Raw genomic sequence first — 21,867 nt, 5'->3', positions numbered from 1 at the left:
TTAAAGTAATAAATTAATTTTATAAATGATTGCTATTTTTGTTTGTTTGAAGTTAAACAGCAAGCTATACAATGGGCTAGCTGTGCTCTGCCCATCACGAGTATCGAAACTCGGTTTCTAGCGTTGTTAGTTCGCAGACATGCCGCTGTGCCACTAGGGGGCTGTATGATCGAATAATCGTTTAAAATTAAACTTGTTAGATCAAGAAAAAACGTACTTCTTTTTCTCATCATAAGAAATAACCGGTTTGTCGAATGTTTTTATGTTCTACAGAAAACAAATCAACATTTCTTTCAACTTCAAGACGCTGGTAGTGAGAAGATATAAATTTTATATCCGTAAAGAAAAGTTGGTGTTGTTAAACAAAAATATTTGAATACTTTTCTGGGAACTCTATAGAATAAAACTGTTTATAGACTCCTCACGATACAAACAATCTCTTGTTTTGAAAAAAATTCAAAATAAATTCATTTCATGCTTACAAAATTACCACAGCTATTAATTATTTCAACAATAAACTGGTTAGGAGGATATGTGTACAGAGTTTCTGTGGCAGATTGTTCTTATACAATCAGAGATAAGGCTCACAGCATTAATCATACTGGAAGTATAGAACAGTAACTCAACTGAAATGTATACTTTACGTAGGTCTAAGTCGAGCCTTTAATGTTGGAGTTGTGCAATGTAAACACGTGACGCATGTTTGCTTTGTTCTTTGTTGTTATTGTTTGTCGCTTTGCATACAAACCCATCCTAAACTGGAGTGTCTACTATAACCCAAGGTCAATGATCTGATTGCTGTTGAGGTAACTGAGCTACTTAAAGACTGGTAATGTACGTTCATTGGTTTAGTTCGGGCCTTGTTCCTTATCTATTTTTCTTAGGTCCGTATTAGGGTTAGAAACTGGGTCATTCGATTTCCCAGTTCTTTCTGTTATAACGTTTTCTTCGTCTTTTTCATATATTATTCCCATATGTAGAACATAAACTTCCATAGGTTTACTTTACACGTTAATTGCTACCGTTACTTTCTTATTAATAATTAATTTTGAAATGTATGTTATATTGTACAAGTAAAGTATGCAAATAACATCATATCTCGTAATGATAATCTACAGATTTACAATGCTAAAATCAGGGGATCGATTCCCCTCGGCGGACTCAGAAGATAGCTCAATGTGGCCTTGTATAAGAAACACACACACATATAATGGTAATTTGGTATGTAGAAGCTACCTTTTTTTGTGGTTGAAAACCAAAAAAATAATATATACACTAGAATTTCAAAGATGGTATGAACAACACTTGTAAAATCACGTGTTTGTTAAAGTAACTCTTAGAAAGGTTTTCAGGGATTGTCTTTAAAATTAAAATTATTTTGTCTTAGAATTATGCTATAAATAACTTGCTTATTTTTTTAGATGTTCATGCAAAGCTACTCAAAGATTATCTGCTCTGGTTGTTTCTAATTTTTAATTGATAGACTAGAGGGAAGACACCAACCAACCAGCCAGCTAGACAACACACCTACCGTATACACTTCAGTTACTCTTAGTTGACCGAATAGTAGGGTTTGACAATCGCCTTTATAACGCATTTACGACCCAACATTGCAAAGAGTAATTTTTGAAGACTGTAACAAGACAGGAACGTTCAACTTTCAAATTCATAGTCCGGCACGCTAGCCACTGGGTCACATTCGGTCTCTGTAGATGAACATTAGGAAATGATGCAAAAAGTAGCATTTTAGTTTAAGCGAAATTGTTCATACAATATTAGTTGAGCGCAAGCGTATGCATTGTAAATGAAGTATTAACCAGGTTGTAAAAGAAACATTTCTTTAACTATGAATTACATGTAAACAATTGTATGGTATACAAATATATTTTCACTATGACTTGAGTCTTAGAATTAACTGTGTAATTTCCACAAGCAAATAATGTTATCTGGTAGTGAATTCACTGGGCCATGATGTTGTAGGCATAAAGGAATCAACAACAATATACACTGCTGGCCACAATCTTAAGGCCAATGAACATAAAGAGAAAATATGCATTTTGCGTTGTTAGACTCAACCACTTATTTGATTAAAGCTTTGAAAGATGTAAATAAGATAAGGGAAAATAAAAATAAGAAACTCTTTTAACATTTAATAGGGAAAATGTGAACACTATGAAATTAGCCTAAATACTAGCTGGTCAAGTTTAGAACCATACTGAAACGAAGCGTTAATCGGTAAACACGTAACGAAATTTAGTCATTTGTGTTCAAGCATTAGCGTTGTCAACATCTTTCACTGACATCTCATGTGTTACATTGGGTAAAAACATGGCAAAGACTAAAATGTTGACAGAGTTTGAACTTGTCAGAATTGTCGAGATGCAAAAGCAAGGTCTCTCTCAACGTGCCATCGCTGGTGAGATTGGGCGTAGTAAAACTGCTGTTACTAATTTCTTAAAAGACCCAATAAAATTTCGCCAGCGTTGTGCAGGAAGATTCGACGGGTTATCCAGCAAGACACCAGCCAATCGTCGAACCAGATTAAGGTCTTTACGGATGCAGAATGCAGCTCAAGAACAATAAGACGGCATCTACGAGAGAAAGGCTTTAAAAACCGTAAATGTCTTCAAAAGCCACGCTTCCTTCCACACCACGAAACAGTTTGGTTAAGCTCTGCTGAGAAACACCAAACATGGAACGTAGAAAAGTGGAAGAAGGTTTTGTTCTCTGATGAGATACAATTTAACCTGGATGGTTCAGATGTCTTCCAACGTTACTGGCACGATAAGGATATCCTTATCGGAAACATTTTCTACACGACACAGTGAAGGAGGTTCCATCATAATCTAGGGTGCTTTCTCCTTCCATGGAACAATGAAGCTTCAGGTTATACAGGGGCGTCAAACAGTAGCTGGCTACATTGGCATGTTGGAGAGAGCATCCTTATTGACTGAAGGCCCTCGTTTGGGTGGAAATGACTGGATCTTTCAGCAGGACGGCGCTGCAGTCCACAATGCCCGCCGAATAACGTGATTTTTTTTTACCATCCAGCGTGTTTGCCCGAACTGAACCCCACTGAAAATGTTTGGGGGTGGATAGCAAGGGAAGTCTATAGAAATGGACGTCAATTCCAAACAGTGCATGATCTTCGTGAAGCCGTCTTCACCACTTGTAATAATATTCCAGCTAGCCTTCTGCTAACGCGTATATCAACCATGCCAAAGCGAATGTTTGCAGCTATTCGCAATGACGGCGGTGCAACTCACTACTGTTCTCATATTCCATATTAAATACTAAAAAGTGTTTTTTTTTATTTTCCCTTTTCTTATTTCATCTTTCGAAGCTCTGCTCAAATGAGTGGTTGAGTCTAACAACACAAAATGCATATTTTTTCTTTATGTTCATTGACCTTAAGATTTTGGCCAGCAGTGTATTTATGATATTCGAACACAAAGAATAAAAACTTAAATTTATCCATTGTTAAACTTAAGATTTTATTCGTACAGTGTACCACTTTCAGTATAGTTATTTCTTGATCCCTTGAAATTTTCGCCAACAAATATATTTATATTTATATATATTTGTTTACTACTAGCGTGTTGTTACACTTAATTCTCTCGTCTTTGTTAAACGATTTGACAGCCTGAATGTGGTTTCTGTTTAAATTCGTCTTCATCAAAGCACACTAATCACCTCAGTCTGAGTTTAGCTCCATCTCGGTGTTTGGTATCTTTAACCAGAACTGTACATTATGTAATACATGAACTATACGTCTAAATCTGAGAACCTAATTAGATGTAAAATTGGTTTGGTTTTGGATTTTCGCGCAAAGTTACGAGAAGTCTATCTGCGCTGGCCGTCCCTAATTTTGCAGTGTACGACTGGAGGGAAGGCAACTGGTCATCACCGCCCACTGGCGACTCTTGGTCTACTCTTTTACCAACGAATAGTGGGATTAACCGTAACATTATAACGGCCCTACGGCTGAAAGGGCGAGCATATTTGATGCGAAGGGGATTCGAACCCGCGACCCTCAAATTACAGGTCGAGTGCCTTAACCACGTGGCCATGTCGGGCTCAGGTGTAACTATTCCTAATTTTGAACACATGATCAGAGGGAAACAAACAGTTAACAGTACCAACCGCCTGTATAGTTACTCTTAATCTTAATCTTATGGTGAGATAGATGGTTACTGTTATAACAAAAATTTATTCCGTAGTTTAAATAAGACATCGTAAATCTAGCATGGGATCTTCTAATACACATTCTGACACGCTAAGTACTAGGACACTCCTGGCCCAAACTTTAAATTATTATCTTCTTTAAAGCGATTATTTTCATTTCTCAACTTTGCAACTGGTAAAACAGTTTATTTTGGTAAACTGGTTCATTTAAAACTTTGAACTGTTTTAAATATAATGAAAAATATTTAATTTCAGACTGCTACAATACTTACTAATGGAGCTGTTATTGTTCTGCTTTTAAAGGAATGTTTTTGTTTATGTCTTTATCAAAATAAAATTATTGTTTTTAATACAGGTATTATCGCTGTATTGATTGGAACAATAGTTGCTATTGTAGACACGGCATTCCCAAACAAATTTTCCACCATTTTGGAGGTCGATTACGACACTCCCTACCGGTACTTTGTTGGCCAAGACCACAGTGTTTTTAATAAAACTGAGAAAACTTCGTTGGAGTTACAAACGGTTGCCCACACTGCAGATGCTGCTGAACCAGGCACAAGCAGAGCTGGTGTCGACAATGTAGGTTATGAAAACGATGACAGTGATGTCAGTACAACTTTCAATGGTAAACGTGCTGTTAGTCTGAAATATTTTGGAAAAGTCGTCCATCATGAAGATAAGGGAAATGGATCAGATTCATCTTTAAACCGGTACATAATTAGATTTTTTTTAGTATTTTATAAGGGAAATAACTTTTATTTCAACATATTCAATAGTACTAACTTGGAAGAAATCTATTCCAATGATGCAATTCATTTACACACAGTTGGTTATAAATATAACAATTTCGGCTGTATTATATATATTAATTTCCAACAAGTTAAAACTACAGAGAAAAACGTAGGTATTGTAAATTTTCAAAAAATGTACTAAATTAATAATAGTATGTATGTGATGGATGCCACAATATATCTGATAAGAATGTAAATCAAATTATTATTTAATGACTCGAGATGGGTTTCTTATACGAGTAGTGAATAGTAACATTTCAACTACACTCTATCTGCTGTACGCAACTGCCAAACAACCAGCTTGATTTTGAAACACACATGGTCTTTAGGCATCACTATCCAAGTCGGTCGCTTTTGAGGTAATAAATATTATAAGTTTGTAAAGCATCTTACTTTCTCCAAAGACAAATATAAGAAATAAATAATAAACAGAACTTTAAACCACGTGAAAGTTCAAGTATTATATTATTGGTAAAACTGTTTTCTTTTTTTTTTGGTAAATTATTGTAAACAGTTTTTGGTATGTGATAAGGTTAGTTAGTTAGTTTGTTTGTTTGTTTTTGAATTTCGCGCAAAGCTACACGAGGGTTATCTGCGATAGCCGTCCCTAATTTATCGATCTAAGACTAGAGGGAAGGCAGCTAGTCATCATCATCCACCGCCAACTTTTGGGCTACTCTTTTACCAACGAATAGTGGAATTGACTTTGACATTATAACGCCCTCATGGCTGAATGGGCGAACATGTTTGGCGGATGAGGTTAGTCTTGCATCATCCGATAGTGTATTTAAATTTGAACCACTACTACCACTATATTTATATATATTTGTTTACTACTAGCGTGTTGTTACACTTAATTCTCTCGTCTTTGTTAAACGATTTCACAGCATGAATGTGGTTTCTGTTTAGATTCGTCTTCATCAAAGCACACTAATTACCTCATTCTGAGTTTAGCTCCAACTCGGTGTTTGGTATTTTTAACCAGAACTGTACATTATGTAATACATGAATTAAACGTCTAAATCTGAGAACCTAATTCGATGTAAATTTGGTTTGGTTTTGGATTTTCGCGCAAAATTACGCGAAGTCTATCTACGCTGGCCGTCCCTAACTTTACAGTGTACGACTAGAGGTAAGACAGCTAGTCATCATCATCCACCGCCAACTTTTGGGCTACTCTTTTACCAACGAATAGTGGAATTGACTGTAACTTTATAACGCTCGTAACATTATGGATTGGTAGGGGCCATGTTTTTCTTTAATAAAGTATATATAGGTCTTAGCTTTTGTAAAATATTACACTCTTGTTAATGATAAAGTAATACATTGGAATATGTAAAATGTGTGAGGTAGTGCCCAGTCTAATTTTGTTGTTGTTGTTTTTAAATCATTATACAATCAATTCTGAGTATATATTTGTGGTATATTATTAAACATTGGTTTCTTTCAACAATTTCATGTTGGAAGGTTGACTCGTTAGTTATTGATGGTAAGACAATTGTTAAAAACTAATGCAGGTGTAATAATGGAAATTTCTGTCTATGTAACTGTTATATTAATGAATAATTAAATTTTATTTTAGTGTTTTATTCACTATTCGTTATGTCTTTGTTTGCCACAGTTGTTGAACCTTTGTTACAAAGAGTGGCATGTTTTTGTTTGTCTTACTTGTTCAATCTTTGAAGCTATGTTACGAATTGTTAAATCAAGAGGTCACACAAAAGCAACTCTTTTTCAACAAGAAAAATTATCAAAGAAGCAAGAATCACAGCAGTTCTCTTGAGACAAAGGTGAAGTTTTCCATACAAACAAAAACACAATTAGTGATGGGTATTTAGATTTGAGGAAATATTTCACTTTCCACTTTCAGAAATAAAATTATCCCCCTTCTCCCCGCACACATAGAAGATTTGACGGATTTAACGATTACAGTATCAGTGGTTGTTGGTGTGTGTTGATTGAGGAATTTGGCCAATGTTCGATGGATGTAGAGGTAGGGAGAAGACCCAGGCTAGTGGTGTCCATGGTGGGGGTGACGGTTTTCATGTTGTGGCGTTAATATGAAGATAAGAAAAAGTCAGTAGTGTTCAGACAAAAGATCATCTCAACGGAGCCACCTGATGGCTGGGATCTATAAATGCAATGCCATGACTGGGATCAAAAGATCCAAGAGAACCGAGATATTAGATGTGGGGAAAAAGGGGAGAACCCCGAGGAAACCCACTTTCACAGGACACACGCTGAATATTCTATCTGTCCTGTGCCCAGAGCTGGAAAGAAAAACACATAAACAAACTAGTATTATCTCTTGAATGTGTTGAGGTGTTTTTGTGTGTCTTAGTCGTTATATGGGGATGTTGTTTGGTGTGGATTAGGGGGTTTCTTTTCTTCCGTTTTATTATAATATTTAGGTGCTGGGGAGGCTAGTCTTTCATTTATTGTTTCAATGTTACATTCTATATATGTAACATGTAAGGGTGAATTTTGAAAGCCTCAATGCCAGTTTGAGGACTCTGTTCTGTTGTAGCTGATGGATTTTGCTTCTAATTCTATTTGAACAGTTGAAGGTAATTTGACATCCATATTCTATTAAAGGACGAATATATGCTCATATAGATTTTGATAAGTGGTTTTGGCTTACAACCTTCATTTTTTTCCCTGTTAATGCTTAAGTGTGCAATTCGTTGACTTATGGATTGCTTTATGTGCTTGAAATGTTCAGCCCACGTAAGACTGCTATAGAAGGTTATACCAAAAACTTGGCTGAGGGGCATATTTTTATTTCATTATTGTTGAGCTTGATTTTGACCTTTTAGTATTTTTGAAGTGTTTATTGAGGCTACACCGAAAAATAATTCCTGTCGTTTTAAATGAATTTAAAATTACTTTCTAGTTATTATACCATCTAATAATGATATCTTGGGATTTTTGAATCCTAGTGGCAGCTATGAGGAGGTCTTGTGAGGTATTCCAAACAGCAATATCATCTGCATATTGAAAAAAGAATGTGTACGTTAAGTTTTGGAAGGAGATGTTACTGACAAAGAGAATATACAGGAGTTGTGACAGGAGGGACCCTTGTGATACTCCTGCTGTAATGTTAAACGGTTGAGATATGATGCTGTTGACACTGAAAGCAATTGTTTTATCTGTAAGAAAATTATATATCCAACTGAAGATTATATTATTAACTTTAATTTTGTGTTACCAATACCTGAAGACATTGTGCCACACAGAATCGAACGTTTTTCTTTACATCGAGAAATACGGTGATAGTAGCCTGATTATTGTTAAATGCTCTATGAATGGACTCTGTTAGTCTGGTTAAGTGTTGTCTGCCTTTACGAAAGGAGTTCTGGATGTTTGATGTTAGTTTATTGTTCTCGCAGTATAAAAGCAGTCAGTTTGAGATGGTTCGTTCTAAGAACTTACCCAGGCAGCTAAGAAGACTGATTGGTCTGAAGTTGTGGGGATTTGAGTTATTGGTATTTGATTACGGCATTACTGTAAATATTGCTTTTTCCATAGCCTGACAGTAAAGATAAATTAGTTATGTTATGAAAGAAGATTGGATGATGCATTTTAAAATAATATTGAGGATACCATTGTGTCCGGGAGCAGAGTTTCTTTGTAATTTAATCCGTGATGACGAAAAACCCATTTGAAGAAAAACGTATTCTAAAGATGGCTGGTATGGGTATTAACAGTTTAAGTAAAATAAATTACAAAACAACATTTCGGCCTTCTGAAGATAACCTAAGAAAGTTGAAACGTTGTTTTGTAATTTATTTTAATTGAAGTTATAATACTCATACCAGCAGTTTTGAGAATATATTAGTAATTTAATGTTAACCTTGATTTTACTGGTGGAGATTCTCCTGTTGAAAAAAAAAAGTAGTGGTAGTTCGATGATGTTTGTGTGTTTATTTCAACTGGAAATTTCGGAAGAATAGATGTGTTATGGAGGTAATGTGGTTCTCGACTTCTTATTTGAGCTGTAAATTAAACTAGGGAGAATCAGTATTAGAAAAGGGAACTTTATAGTATTCGGTTAACAGGTCTGCTTTGTCGGTATGTTTTGTCAGTATCGTTGTACTTAATATGATGAAGTAATTCTTTTATTGTTTTTTCTCTTTAAAGATGTGAATTTTCTTTTCTTCGAAAATTCTTTCAGTTGATTATGGGTGCTATCTAAGGAGTTACAGAAAAATGATCAGTTGTCATTGTTTAATATTGATATTTTTCTTTTAATTAAGGCATGGATTCTGTTAATCAGTGATGACGAGAAAACCCACTTGTAGAGAAAAATATACATGTAAAAACGGTTGGTTTGGGTTGAGAAAATTGTTTATGTAGAGGAGTGAACAATGTTTCGACCTTCTTCGGTCATCGTCAGGTTCACAATGAAAGAAAGAGGTAACTGACCGTTAGCTGACCATATGTTTGAAGGAGGTTGTGCAACTGATTATAGGAATGTAGAGGGCGTGCTAAGATTTTGATTATATTTATTAATATAGGTGTAAAGATGTTCCTTCGTATTGGTTTATTTTGGGCTTGAGTTGTTGTATAAGTAAAGTTTTATTTAATTTTGCGTTTGTTTCTTTATTAGTATTTGGGTGGGCCAGTGGGTTAAGGCGTTCTACTCCTAATCTGAGGGTCGTGGGTTTGAATCCCCGTCGCACCAAAAATGCTCACCCTTTCAGCCGTAGGGGCGATATAATGTGACGGTCAATCCCACTATTTGTTGGTAAAAAGAGTAGCCCAAGAGCTGGCGATGGGTAGTGGTGACTAGCTTTCTTCCCTCCAGCTTTATACTGCTAAATTAGGGACGGCTAGGGCAGATAGCCCTCGTGTAGCTTTGCGCGAAATTCAAAAAACAAAATTCTTTATTAAATATAACTATCACTCTTTTTTTTTTTTTACTGGACTCAAATGAAATTTGTGTGTAATGGAGTAATTAGTAAACAGTACACAGTTAAAAGTGAGATGGAATGCCTGCTATTAAGCCGAATGTTACAGAGTACACTTTCTTTTATACTGGAACAGGTGTCTATTTCTATGCTAATGCCGGAGTGCCTAACACATGTAGAGTTGGCAGTGAAATTAGATTTAGAGTGTTCAAATCTTTAGTGTTCCAATTAATGTCAAATGAGCTTTCGTGTCTTTGGTCTGCCTAGACCTTTCAGTGGGAATCAAATTTCGCGTGCATTACAAGATCTGTAAAAGGCTAATCACATTGTGCGTTCTCAAAGTAACCTAACATCCTAAAGCAGTTCAATTAACTTTAGGCTTTATTAGTTTGTTTGTTTTAGTTGTTAAACGCATATATTATCTGTGCTGTGCCTATTATACGTATCGAAACCTAATTTTACGTCTTAAGCCTGCAAATTTGCCGCTGAACCACTGGGCGTTAACCTTAACCTAGAAAAACGTCATCAAAACTTAACATCGTAATATAAAGTTGTCCAATACTACAATATTTCGAGTCATATACTTCCTTCTTAACAAAGTAAGTTTTAATTAAGATTAAGCAAAAGTATTAAAATGATCTAAGTATACATCTGTCTTTTATTTCATTTTTTAGCAGACATTCTGGAGTTCCAGACAATATCAGTCCTCTACGTTTGAATGAGGTAACAATTGATATTCAGGCAGCATCATTGTGGTGACATCTTTATTTGTTATGTTCCATGGTTCCTATCTCTTATGAGGAGAAGAGTTACAAAGATGTAGCAAATGATGAAGTAATCAATACATAGTGCTTTCCAGTGGTTGTGTTATTAAATCTTTAATTGAAATGTAAGTTATTATGGACTTCGTTAACATTTCAATACGTGGATGCTATCTAGTGCTTTTCAACAAACCATCAACTGTGAACGTATGTGTAGTAAGAACGTTGTGAGTGTTGAATTTGTTTTAATGCCCAGATACTTTATTTATGTTGTAGTGGAAACTAATGTATATTTTGTATTTTATTGTAATATACAGAGGAATAGTATTGCAACTCAAATAATTTTACAAAAGCTAACTTAAATGCTTACTAAATACTGTAACATGTTCGGAAACAGAAATTCCAAAGTAGCTATACACAACTTGAAGAAAACAGTTTATTTGACAAGAAGGTAGAAATCAAAATCATCAAACTGCGGTAATCATTAAAGAAGAGATACCGAACACAATTGCATATGCATAAATATGTCTTCCAATTCTCTGTTTCCTCTGCAACGTTCTGTAAGTAAAGTTGTTCTGAACTTAACATATGTAGCATGCTACAAAAGCTAAGTTAAATAAAATTATTTATTTTCACTTATTAGGAGCAAAATTTAAAAATCCATTAATGATAATTTCTTACCTAATTTTAAGATGTTGAATATTACTGGCTAAGTGTTTAAAATTATTTTTATTAATTCTACTCCTTTAGTGTTTTGAAACAGAAAGTTAGCAAGGTTAATTTGGAAAAGTTTCGTTATTATTGATTTATTGTCACTGAATACAGTTAAATTATGTGTATAATGCTTAAAAAAAACAAATGTACAAATATATATTTTTTTAGTGGAAATGTGTGCTAAAAACGTATAAGAAGATGACAAATAAATATTTTAACAACAATTTTTAATATATTCCTTTGTCTTTATTCGTGTTTGATTGTTAACCACATGTTTCGATAAAATGAATACTTACCTTTAAATATTCAAAGCATCAGAGCCCTCTAGCGGCACAGCGGTATGTCTGAAGACTCATACCGCTGGAAACTAGGTTTCGATACCCATGGTAGGAAGAACACAGATAGCCCATTGTGTGGCTTAGCGTTTGATTCGAAACATTAATTCAAATCTTCAGAACTATCCAACATTGATTTTTGTAAATATCACACTGCCATACACCTGAAAAAGGCATAGAAACTTTATATAACAAGTAAGCTGTAACGTACTGTAAACAACGAGTAAGCTGTAATGTACTGTAAACAACAAGTAAGCTGTAATGTACTGTAAACAACAAGTAAGCTGTAATGTACTGTAAACAACAAGTAAGCTGTAATGTACTATAAACTCTGCTAAAATCATTTTGTTAGTGTTAAGCATTTCTATTACTGGCACGTACGATACTCCGGAAATATTTATTGTTTTCGTTGTCTGTCGATAAATAAATTTAAAATTTATTTAAGTAATGCATTTCACAGTAGTACGTATAACACTCATAATAGCTAGTATTGGTAATCTCAATGTCAGCAAAATTTCTTATCATATGAAATATAATATTATTGTATGTAATATATATTAATTTAATCACATATCTCTCAGCTACGGTTATTCAACTGCCACCGATTTTCCAAAACCCGAAATTCATACAATTTTTTGTTGTATGGTAGTGTTTAAAAATATTTTTTGGAAAAAAAAAATATTTCAGTAAAGAACAAAAAAATCATAACGTCTGGTTTTTGCATTTCGGAAGACATTCATGGTGTTATAATAGTGTAAATATACTATATTCACAGTTTACCCACTACGTCATGTAACGATTTCCTGTTTGAATTTATAAGAATAATAGAGTGTGCTTATCATAAATATCCATTCAAAACAAACCCCGTGTGTGTTGGTTAGGGGGTTTAAATGAAAGAAACACTATAATAAGGAATGTAGCTTCAGTGATCAGAGTTGATTAATTAAGTTTCTACGATTGAATTTGTACTTGATTATCTCCTAGTGACAACCTTAAATACACTTACTGTTTAGTAATGGTGAATTTTAACGATGAAGTAATAACCATAAGGAGCTACTATATTCCACACTTACATTTACTTATGTATTGGTTAATAAGGCTGGAAGAAGGTAATGAAGAAACCTTTTTAAAACAAGCTTGAAACTGTCCAGACTGTGTTGAGTTTGATACTGTTAGTGGAGAGAGAAGCACATATCTGTTTCGTTTGTTTGTTTTGAATTTTGCGCAAACCTATACTTGAGGGTTATCCGTGCTAGCCGTCCCTAATTTAGCAGTGTAAGACTAGAGGGAAGGCAGCTAGTCATCACCACCCACTGCCAATGAGGAACAGAAACTTTGAATTATGGAATGAGTTTTTCAACACTACATAACCTGTGCTGAGCCCAACATTGGTGTCGAGAAACGGAAGAAACAAGTTTAAAATTCTTCATTAATAAAATTAATACGAGCTTCTTTATCGAAAATTTTAAATGTAGCATTTCAGCATTTCTAAATCAAGTTAATAAGTTTTTACTATACCTGTTTCTAATAATATTAAATATAGAGTTGTTCTTAGGAAATCTTAAATATATTATTTATTTCAAGACTAAAAACCTTTCAGCCATTTTATAATTTAAGGTTTGGTTTTCTTTGGAATTTCGCGCAAAGCTACAAGAGGGTTATCTACCCTAGCCGTCGCTAATTTAACACTGTAAGACTAGAGGGAATACAGTAAGTCATCAGCACCCACATCTAACTCCTGGGCTACTCTTACCAACGAATAGTGGAACTGACCGTCATATTATATCCCCCCCATACACACATCTGGTGTGACGGGGATTCGAACCCCTGACCCTCAAATTATGAGTATAATTTAAGTGTTAAGCCTTTAACATCATTGTTTCAAAATCTTTAACATATTTGAATCCGCCCCATTGTTCTTATTAGTTATCCCAACTCAACTGAAAATTAAATGTTGATGTTGAATTTTGAACAGAAGAATAAATCCGCCAAAACCTCTAGTTTTGAACAGAAGAATAAATTCGCCAATGGTAAACCTCTAGTTTATTTAAAAAAATAAATAGAGTCAATTCAAATGAAAAAGAAAATTTATTCCCAATGAAAACAACGTCACTTTTGAACGAGTATTTGGTGCATTATATCATGAAACACATATTCTGACATCATAATAATTAAATAAATTAAATTTGCATAACATACCACAATGGGAAATAATTATATCAACTTCAAGTTAATCTCTTTTATTACCTCAAGATAAATACCTCCCGGATACAAGGTAGGTGAGATTATAAAATAAATAAAGAATAGTTTCACATTTTAGTTCTCATTTATTAGGGTTAGATTGTGGTTTACATCTATAATTAGATGTAGTTAAATTTAGATAATGATGAACGATTCCAAACAGCAAAGCTGATAGGTAGTTTCCAATTTATAATTCTTTATGTCCCATGTATGTAGTAGAATGACCTAAAAAATATGCCAACGACCGATATGTCGTGAAGCCTTAACCTCTACTATGTACGTTGTGAACAGCTTATCTCTTATATAAAATTAGAACCCCAAATGGAAAACGTGTTTTTAAGCGTAAACATGGTGCTAGCAAAGAGTGCTATCCGTGCCATCTTTACACAGACTCACGCTAGACAAAAACAAAAAACATTTTATTGGTAAAGGAAAGAATACGAATACAGAGTTTCACTTTATCAAGTTTTTCTACGGTTAGTTTCAAAATAGTTTGGGTGACAAACAAGTCCGCCCACACGACGTAATTTATATTAAAGTATGACCTAAAATATTATGACGTAACAATGACGTGTATGGGAGATCCCTCGTGGATTAGTATAACCTAGAACTTGTTCCCCTATCTCACAAGGTCAAGAGCTAGAAAAACGATTGTTCTTAAACCAGCATAACTGGAAACAGGATCAAAATGTTTAGAGCTTACAGGTTTTTCTGGGTATCATAAAATTTTGCCGAAAGCTTGCAAAAATTAGTTGAAAAGTTTGGTTCTTTTATTGACAGCATATTAAAAAAGAAAACTGCCGAATATATAAAGATCAGTCATTAAACAAAATTCAGCATTCATTGTTCATTCTTTGTCTTTCTTAAACATTTATCAAGAATCCTTCGATCTTTCTTTAATGTAGAAAAATGTATTCTATTAAAAGATATTCTTAAACGACCGTGATAGTATCAATGGGGTTATGCATAATTCAAAAACGTTTCGTGCGGATATCTATTATATTTACTAAGGTTTATTTGTGCTAACCTCTGTATATATGGATAAATAAAATATATGATGCCGGTCATCTTCCATGAATAATTACTTTGTTTATAATATTATGAAATATATATATATATATTCTCAGAAGTTAAAAAAATTAGCTTTTGCAGTGGCTGACAAAAGTTTTAGAGAAGAAATATAAATGATTTGAAAAAAAAATGGCAGTATAAAGTTGGTAAACACATTTAATAAACAAGGAATATTTCATTGTACATTGCGTTGCGCGCTTTCTCTCCATGAGTCAAAATGATTTTTATTAGCTTATACATGATTCATCGTACAATTAAATATGATTATTTCAAGCAGAAGTCGAGCCGTCAGCATGTTTTTAATTAATATATTTAACACACACTAGCAAAATACAAAATTTCTGATGGTGGTTACTAAGTCATATAGCAGTTATGTAACACGTAGAACCATTTTCAGGTGAAGCTAAATCTGCAATCGAAAATGAAGAACCTGATGTCTTTTCTTCCAAGTAATCAATCAAATTAAACACGCCTTTTAAAAAAAATCTGCTTGCAACTATTGAAGTTAAAACGTTGAGTAATTAAAATGCATATTTAGCTCTCAAGAACTAATTTTCGTATAATGAAATACAAATTAATAGTAAGCTAGTAGCTTAAAGTTTCCCCTAAAACAATGGGGGGGAGAACTTAACATTTAAAACTAGAGTTGCAATTTGTGTATTTTCTATGAACATCTATTGCATTGTGTTGAATTTGTTGGACAAGACTGGACAGGAGAGATCATTTAAACAATGACAAGTCTTTGACCGATTCAAGTTGACGAATTTCTTGGTAGGGTCATGAAAGGTAACCTGGGGCGGTCAGAAAAGTTTGTTTTTCTTCTCTCTACCAGCTCAAGAGCAGAAGCTAATTATTTCATTTCCGCTTCGCGGAAATCCCAACGTTCGATGCAGCCCAGAACACCCGAAATTTTCTCCTTTTTGTCCGACCTTTAATATTGTTGGAATTTCCCAGCATCATTAACAGAGGCTGTTGTTATCTTCACGAGCACTGAAGAAACACAGTGATTGGTTTGTAATGTCTTACAGATAAAATGTGAAGTAGCGTATACCGTTTTTTTGTAATGAAGTAAGATATTGAATTACCATATCAAATGCCAAAAAAAAAAAAACACATATATAATATAAAAATTACTAGTTTTTCCATAAAATATTTTACATTTATAGAGAAGATCAGGATTGAGTTATATAGTTTGATTACAGAACAATCATCTTAAGCATGGTTTTACAAACTATGCTTCGCCATAGCTATCTGGGGCTCGGAGAGCAAACTTTAAAATGTTAATATTTTTTCCTAAAACAATAAAACTGAATCAGAATACACTGTATAATCAAGTAAAAAGTAAAATATATCTTTAATATAACACGTTTATTGTGTATTGGTCCTTTTAATATTTTATTCTGCCTCACGCCAGACGATTTTATTTATCTTAGGGGAAGTTCTCACGTTGAAAGTGTTAATACAATCTCAATTAACTTCGACAGTGGCACCACTAGTTGCTAGTAGATATGGCACCATCTCAAGATCGCATGCGTCATTGAAGATTTAAGATAGCCTAGTAATATTCGTAAGAAAATCGGTCAGCCACGAATAGTCATGCCAACTGTCTTTTCAAAGCCATATCTGGATTAGCGGATAAATCTCGAACAAAATGAAACACAACGTCACAACTGAAACTTGTCCAAATTTGAAACATTGTGATAAAAGTAGATGCAATATCCATCGTTTCAATTTCAAAGTATATTTATATGAAGTATAATTATATTTATGACAATTATAATTGGTAATAGTTAGGTTAGATTAGTTGTAGTTTAATTAGACGAACATGGTACCAATGAGCTCTATGACGTCACATGCCCGCATGACATCATGTTTCATTTTGTTCGAGATTTAGGCGCTCGTTAGATCTGGCTTAATATTTGGTTATTTGGCTTAAAATTTTCTATTTAAAAAATTGTAAAAATAATAAGTTACTCTTTTCTTTAGAAAAATATATTATTGTAGCGGTCTAGCCTTTTTTCCACAAATCTTTATTTCTGACTTTGTTGTGGCAATGTTGATCTTAGGTCAGCGTGTCATCGTATGATGATAAAACTCAGGTGCTTGAACGAGTTTTCATTAAAAAGCTATTCCGTATCCGTGAAAATACTTTTGAAGTACCAAAGATATAATAATACATTTTAGACAAATTGATAATTAGTTGTCACCCTTATAATAAATAAGTGGCTGAATATCAGTAATAAATCTGATACGAGTAAGAATCTTCCCAGGCCTAGGCCTAGTACGAATTCCTTGGCGTTGTGAGTGCAAGCATTTCAACACAGGACGATGCAAGAAGTACCAAAACAAGAAAGAAAAGAAAGTATGATGAAAGTTTTATTTAATATGGTTTTACATGGACAGGTAATAAAGATGAACCTAGTGGGTTGTGTTGAATGTGGAACAGTGTTGAGTAACATTAGTTTGCATCCAGCAAAGTTGAAACAGCATCTAGAAGCCAAACACTCGCGATTAAAAAAAAATCCAACTTCCGAGTATTTCAAAAGAAAGTGTTTGCAGTTAAATGTAAGAAAAGATACACTTCGTTCGTTTGTCCATCAGGACAACAAAGGTTCTCTTATTGCTTCATATTGTGTTAGTTACCATATTGCAAAAGCAGGTGAAACTCATACAATTACAAAAGATTTAATAAAACCATGCGCGACAGATATGATAGAGTGAACAAAAGCAAGCTGATTGGAGCATAATAAATAAATAAAAAATAAATAAATACACTGTACTGTTAATAATATAAATAGCATACCCGTGGCTCAGCGGCATGTCTGCGGACTTACAACACTATAACCTGGGTTTCGATACCCGTGGTAGTTAGAGCACAGATAGCTTAGCGTGTAGCTTTGTGCTAAATTCAAAAGAAGAACTGCTATAACTCTTGCAAGCAGAAATTTGAAACAAGTAAGTAGAAGTAAAATTTTTTTTTAAGTATTGATATTTTTAATAAATTTATATTCTGAAAGCTTGAAGTAAACTTTATCTGATGCTGGTAACCGATTGTTTCTATTTTTAGTGTATTTTTTTTATTAACGCTCCAGAATATGTTTTCTTTCTTACATGAAGCTCCGCAGGTCTAAAAATATAGACTGATGATTAATTTTTTGAACACGCATTTACACTCTGAGAGCAACAGAATATTACCTAAAGGTATTTTTAATTAGTACACGTTAAAAAATATTTCTAAACCATGTTTATTACATAATTTTAAACTGTTAAGCGCAGACATTCTATATGGTGTGTAACATGTTAAAGACCAAAGGGGTGTTAATGTCAGTGATAATAAAGTAATTAACTTTCCTTACGTTAATCAACAAGCAACCACTACACCCCTTTTTTGTCTCTCACAGCTTTTCACGATGAATGTTGTTCGCTGTGTGGCCCGGCATGGCCAAGCGTGTTAAGGCGTTCGACTCGTAATCCGAGGTTCGAATCCGGGTCGCATCAAACATGCTCGCTCGCCCAGCCGTTGGGGCGTTATAATGTAACGATCAATCCCACTATTTGTTGGTAAAAGAGTAGCCCAAGAGTTGGCGGTGGGTGGTGATGACTAGCTGCCTTCCCTTTAGTCTTACACTGCTAAATTAGGGACGGCTAGCGCAGATAGCCCTCGAGTAGTTTTGCGCGAAATTAAAATCAACAACAACAACAAAAAAACAACATCTTCGCTGTGACAGTGGTAGTCTACGAATTTACAGCTAAAATCAGTTGGTCAATTTCCCTCAGCGAATACAACAGATAATCCAACGTGGCTTTGCTATAAAAAAAACACAATAAAAAGCAAACTTTTAACAGGAAAAAATAATGTTTTTACATCAACTGATAAACCTTCAACACCTAAAACAACAACATTTTGGGAAACAAGTAAAATATTTTACACAACACAGAATAAACGTGTAACAGCAAAATAACAATGACAAAAATTAACTGTGCAAATAGTAAACGTTTATTACTAATTCGCAAGTTTTCGAAACGAGATGTAACTTCCCAAGCTAACACATTTTTTGCAGAATTTAACAAATTTTTCACTGCAAGATGCAAAATTAGATTCTGCAATTCACAACTTTGTGTAAGCATTCATTAGTTTTTCACGACTACATTTGAATTTTTCGTAGACGGCAAAATTTCTTTAACGTGTTTTCTGCAAAAATTCCAATTTTGTTTGTCTCTTGTTAAGTACAAAACTGCACAATAGGATATCTGTGCTGCTCTCCACGAGTATCGAAACTCGGTTCATTACGCTGTAAGTTCTCAGACCTACCTATGGACAACTTAAGGGATTTGACCTTTTCTGTGACTAATGTATTTCGTTCTTATAGTTCGAGTAACGACCTCATAATGTAAAATAGGGTAGAATAAAACTTTTCATTTTACTAACAATCCTGTAAATAAGTATCAAACATGAAGAAATAAACTCTAAGACGAAACTGATGTAACCCTCTCCTGCTGTTATTAAAGCCTTGATTGGTCTTGATATCGATTGGGTATGATTTTGGAATGACTGAAGACTTCAAAACTTTTATTTATACAAGTTTCTATATTTTGCAGGTTTTTCTTACCTGTGTCTATATCTGTTTATTCGTACTAAAATGTCAGGAAAATCAAGTGATTAAGAAGTATTGAGAGATGGGTGGATGCAGGAAGGTGAAGTTTGTTCTTTATTTAAGTACTTACTTACTTATTCTGGTTAAGTAAGTTGGATATAAAAAATCAACCTCTCATAAAGTATATGATATGGGCCTCTTCTTCACATTAGAAATTATTTACTTTGGTAAAGTAGGTCAGATATGAAAAAAGGTCAACGAGTCATAATTTCTATGATATAGGTCTATTATTCATTTAAAATCAAAGTGATGATAAATTTTACGATATTCGCAAAAGGTATTGGTCGAATACGAGTATTTATGGTTCGTGATCCGTTGCTCCACGAAACACTCTCCAATCTTTAATGCTATGTGTACGTTACTGATTTGGTTTGCATTTCGCGCAAAGCTACACGAGAGCTATCTGCCCTAGCTGTCGCTAATTTAGCAGCGTAAGACTAGAAGGAAGGCAGCTAGTCATTACCACCCACCGCCAACTTTTGGGCTACTCTTTTACCAACGAATAGTGGAACTGGTCGTCACATTATAACGCCCCCACGTTTGATGTGACGGGGATTCGAACCCGTGACGCTCAAATTACGAGTCGATTGGTGATAACAGTTCATGATTCATGATAACATGAACACAACAACAACAATAACAAAGCTACATTACATAAAACATCGAATCATCTGTAATTGACATTGGAGTGAGAGAAGAGCATTCTAATGAAGGAAGATAATAAAATGATAGCTAAGTTCTGAGCCATATCTCGTTTCTTAGTTCAATATGTATGATTAAAAAAAAACGTGCAGCATTAATACGAAATCAGGTTCAACTGAATGAATATTGGTCAAAGCTTTGAAGGATTTTACCTCTGAAGTAGGCGGGTCTCTTGTCGAAATCGCTAGGTTTTTATTTGTTTTCGAAAGTTCAAACAAAAATACTAGGAGAGAGTCATAGACGCAGTTTTTATAAGGCTCAAACCGTATTATAAGATTCCCAGTTGAACGAAACAAACAACAGCGAAACACACGGATCGAAGTGGTCAACGTTTCTAATATTACACTCTAAAACCATTGCTGAAGAGAAGCTAAATTTTTTAACCCTTAGGTATAGAAGCAATTTTAACCTGTTTTTAATATTCGAAGTCTTATACTTAATGAACTTCCCCAAGAAGGATTATAACACTCTACATGCTCTAAATGCTGCGTTCTGAATGTTAGAGTCGTATAACAGAAAAAAGTCGAGCGTAGAAACGTTTTCATGTACAGCACGCATGCATGTATACCTAGGCTTAAGAGCTTATAATACTACCACCTGAAAAAACCAGATTAAGTTTTAGGAGATTCTAGACATAGATTGTATTTTAGAATGGCAATAACAACAACTTATTTATTCTGTTAGTTTTACGAAATGTCCTTTTTTTTATGGTCAAAGCACTTGTGCGTTAGTACGATACTGCAACTGGAGTTTGACTCTTCACGATAGACATCTAGTGACAAATTTGAAAACTAATTTAACTGTTTCTTGTGGGTATATGTGTGTGAAAACTTTATATTATAAACATTTATCTTCAGTATTTTATAATGTAGCCATATTAAATAGAGCGTTGATGAGAAGACCCGTGTATATATGTTATGTAAAATCATTTAAGTTTTTAAAATAAACAAAAACAGTACAACAAATTACCAGTTTAGTCTTTGTGATCAACGTGTAATATTTTTAATATTAATATTTTTCACTGGCTTTGTTAGACTGCCTTTTCTTTCATCAAGAAAATTATCAGAAAATAAGAATTTATATATTTTCATAAATTAATATTAGTTCTAGATATGAGTGAGGAAAGAAATGTGAGTAAATGTAATTTTACATTGATGAATATTTTATTAAAATAGCATAGTGATTGTACTTTTGAGCAATTGTAAAACACTCAAATACAAAAAAAAATAACGTAAGAATAGCAAACGATAAAGCTTATTTTCTTTGTAACTTTAAGAGACATTGGCAAGTATGTTGACAGGAAGTGAAATCTACAATTTAAAACTGTTTTAATGTACTTACCAGACTAGCACCAAAGCACATCGTCACCAGAAGGAATTTCGGACAAGGTCTTATCGAGGTTTTAACCAGAATTAGATACTTTAAGTTATTTGTATCTGTGTTTAATTAGGACAGTCCAGAATTAATATGTATACTGTGTGATCTGAAAATTGTAGATA

At 33.9% G+C, this 21,867-nt stretch overlaps 1 protein-coding gene and 1 long non-coding RNA gene across 5 annotated transcripts in view; one reads left to right on the top strand and one right to left on the bottom strand.

Moving 5' to 3' along the window:
- LOC143233912 (dual oxidase maturation factor 1-like) overlaps positions 1 to 11,028 on the top strand; it is a 39,237-nt gene extending 28,209 nt beyond the window's left edge. For 3 of the 4 annotated variants that reach the window (XM_076470795.1, XM_076470796.1, XM_076470793.1), the window contains 2 exons: positions 4,541 to 4,898; positions 10,564 to 11,028. In XM_076470795.1, the coding sequence (XP_076326910.1) occupies positions 4,541 to 4,898; positions 10,564 to 10,648 (443 nt within the window). In that variant the 3' untranslated portion in view covers positions 10,649 to 11,028. The remainder of the gene's footprint in view (positions 1 to 4,540; positions 4,899 to 10,563) is intronic. The other variant, XM_076470794.1, reaches the window with a different exon arrangement.
- Positions 11,029 to 11,072: 44 nt separating this feature from the next.
- LOC143233914 (uncharacterized) overlaps positions 11,073 to 21,867 on the bottom strand; it is a 37,604-nt gene continuing 26,809 nt past the window's right edge. The window contains exons 2-3 of the long non-coding RNA XR_013018396.1: positions 11,661 to 11,863; positions 11,073 to 11,208 (exon numbers count right to left, since the gene is read on the bottom strand). This is a non-coding gene — a long non-coding RNA (uncharacterized LOC143233914). The remainder of the gene's footprint in view (positions 11,209 to 11,660; positions 11,864 to 21,867) is intronic.

The sequence above is a fragment of the Tachypleus tridentatus genome, chromosome 12 (assembly GCF_004210375.1).
Source record: "Tachypleus tridentatus isolate NWPU-2018 chromosome 12, ASM421037v1, whole genome shotgun sequence".
Classification (NCBI taxonomy): Eukaryota; Metazoa; Arthropoda; class Merostomata; order Xiphosura; family Limulidae; genus Tachypleus; species Tachypleus tridentatus.
This window is presented reverse-complemented; position numbering and strand designations above follow the sequence as displayed.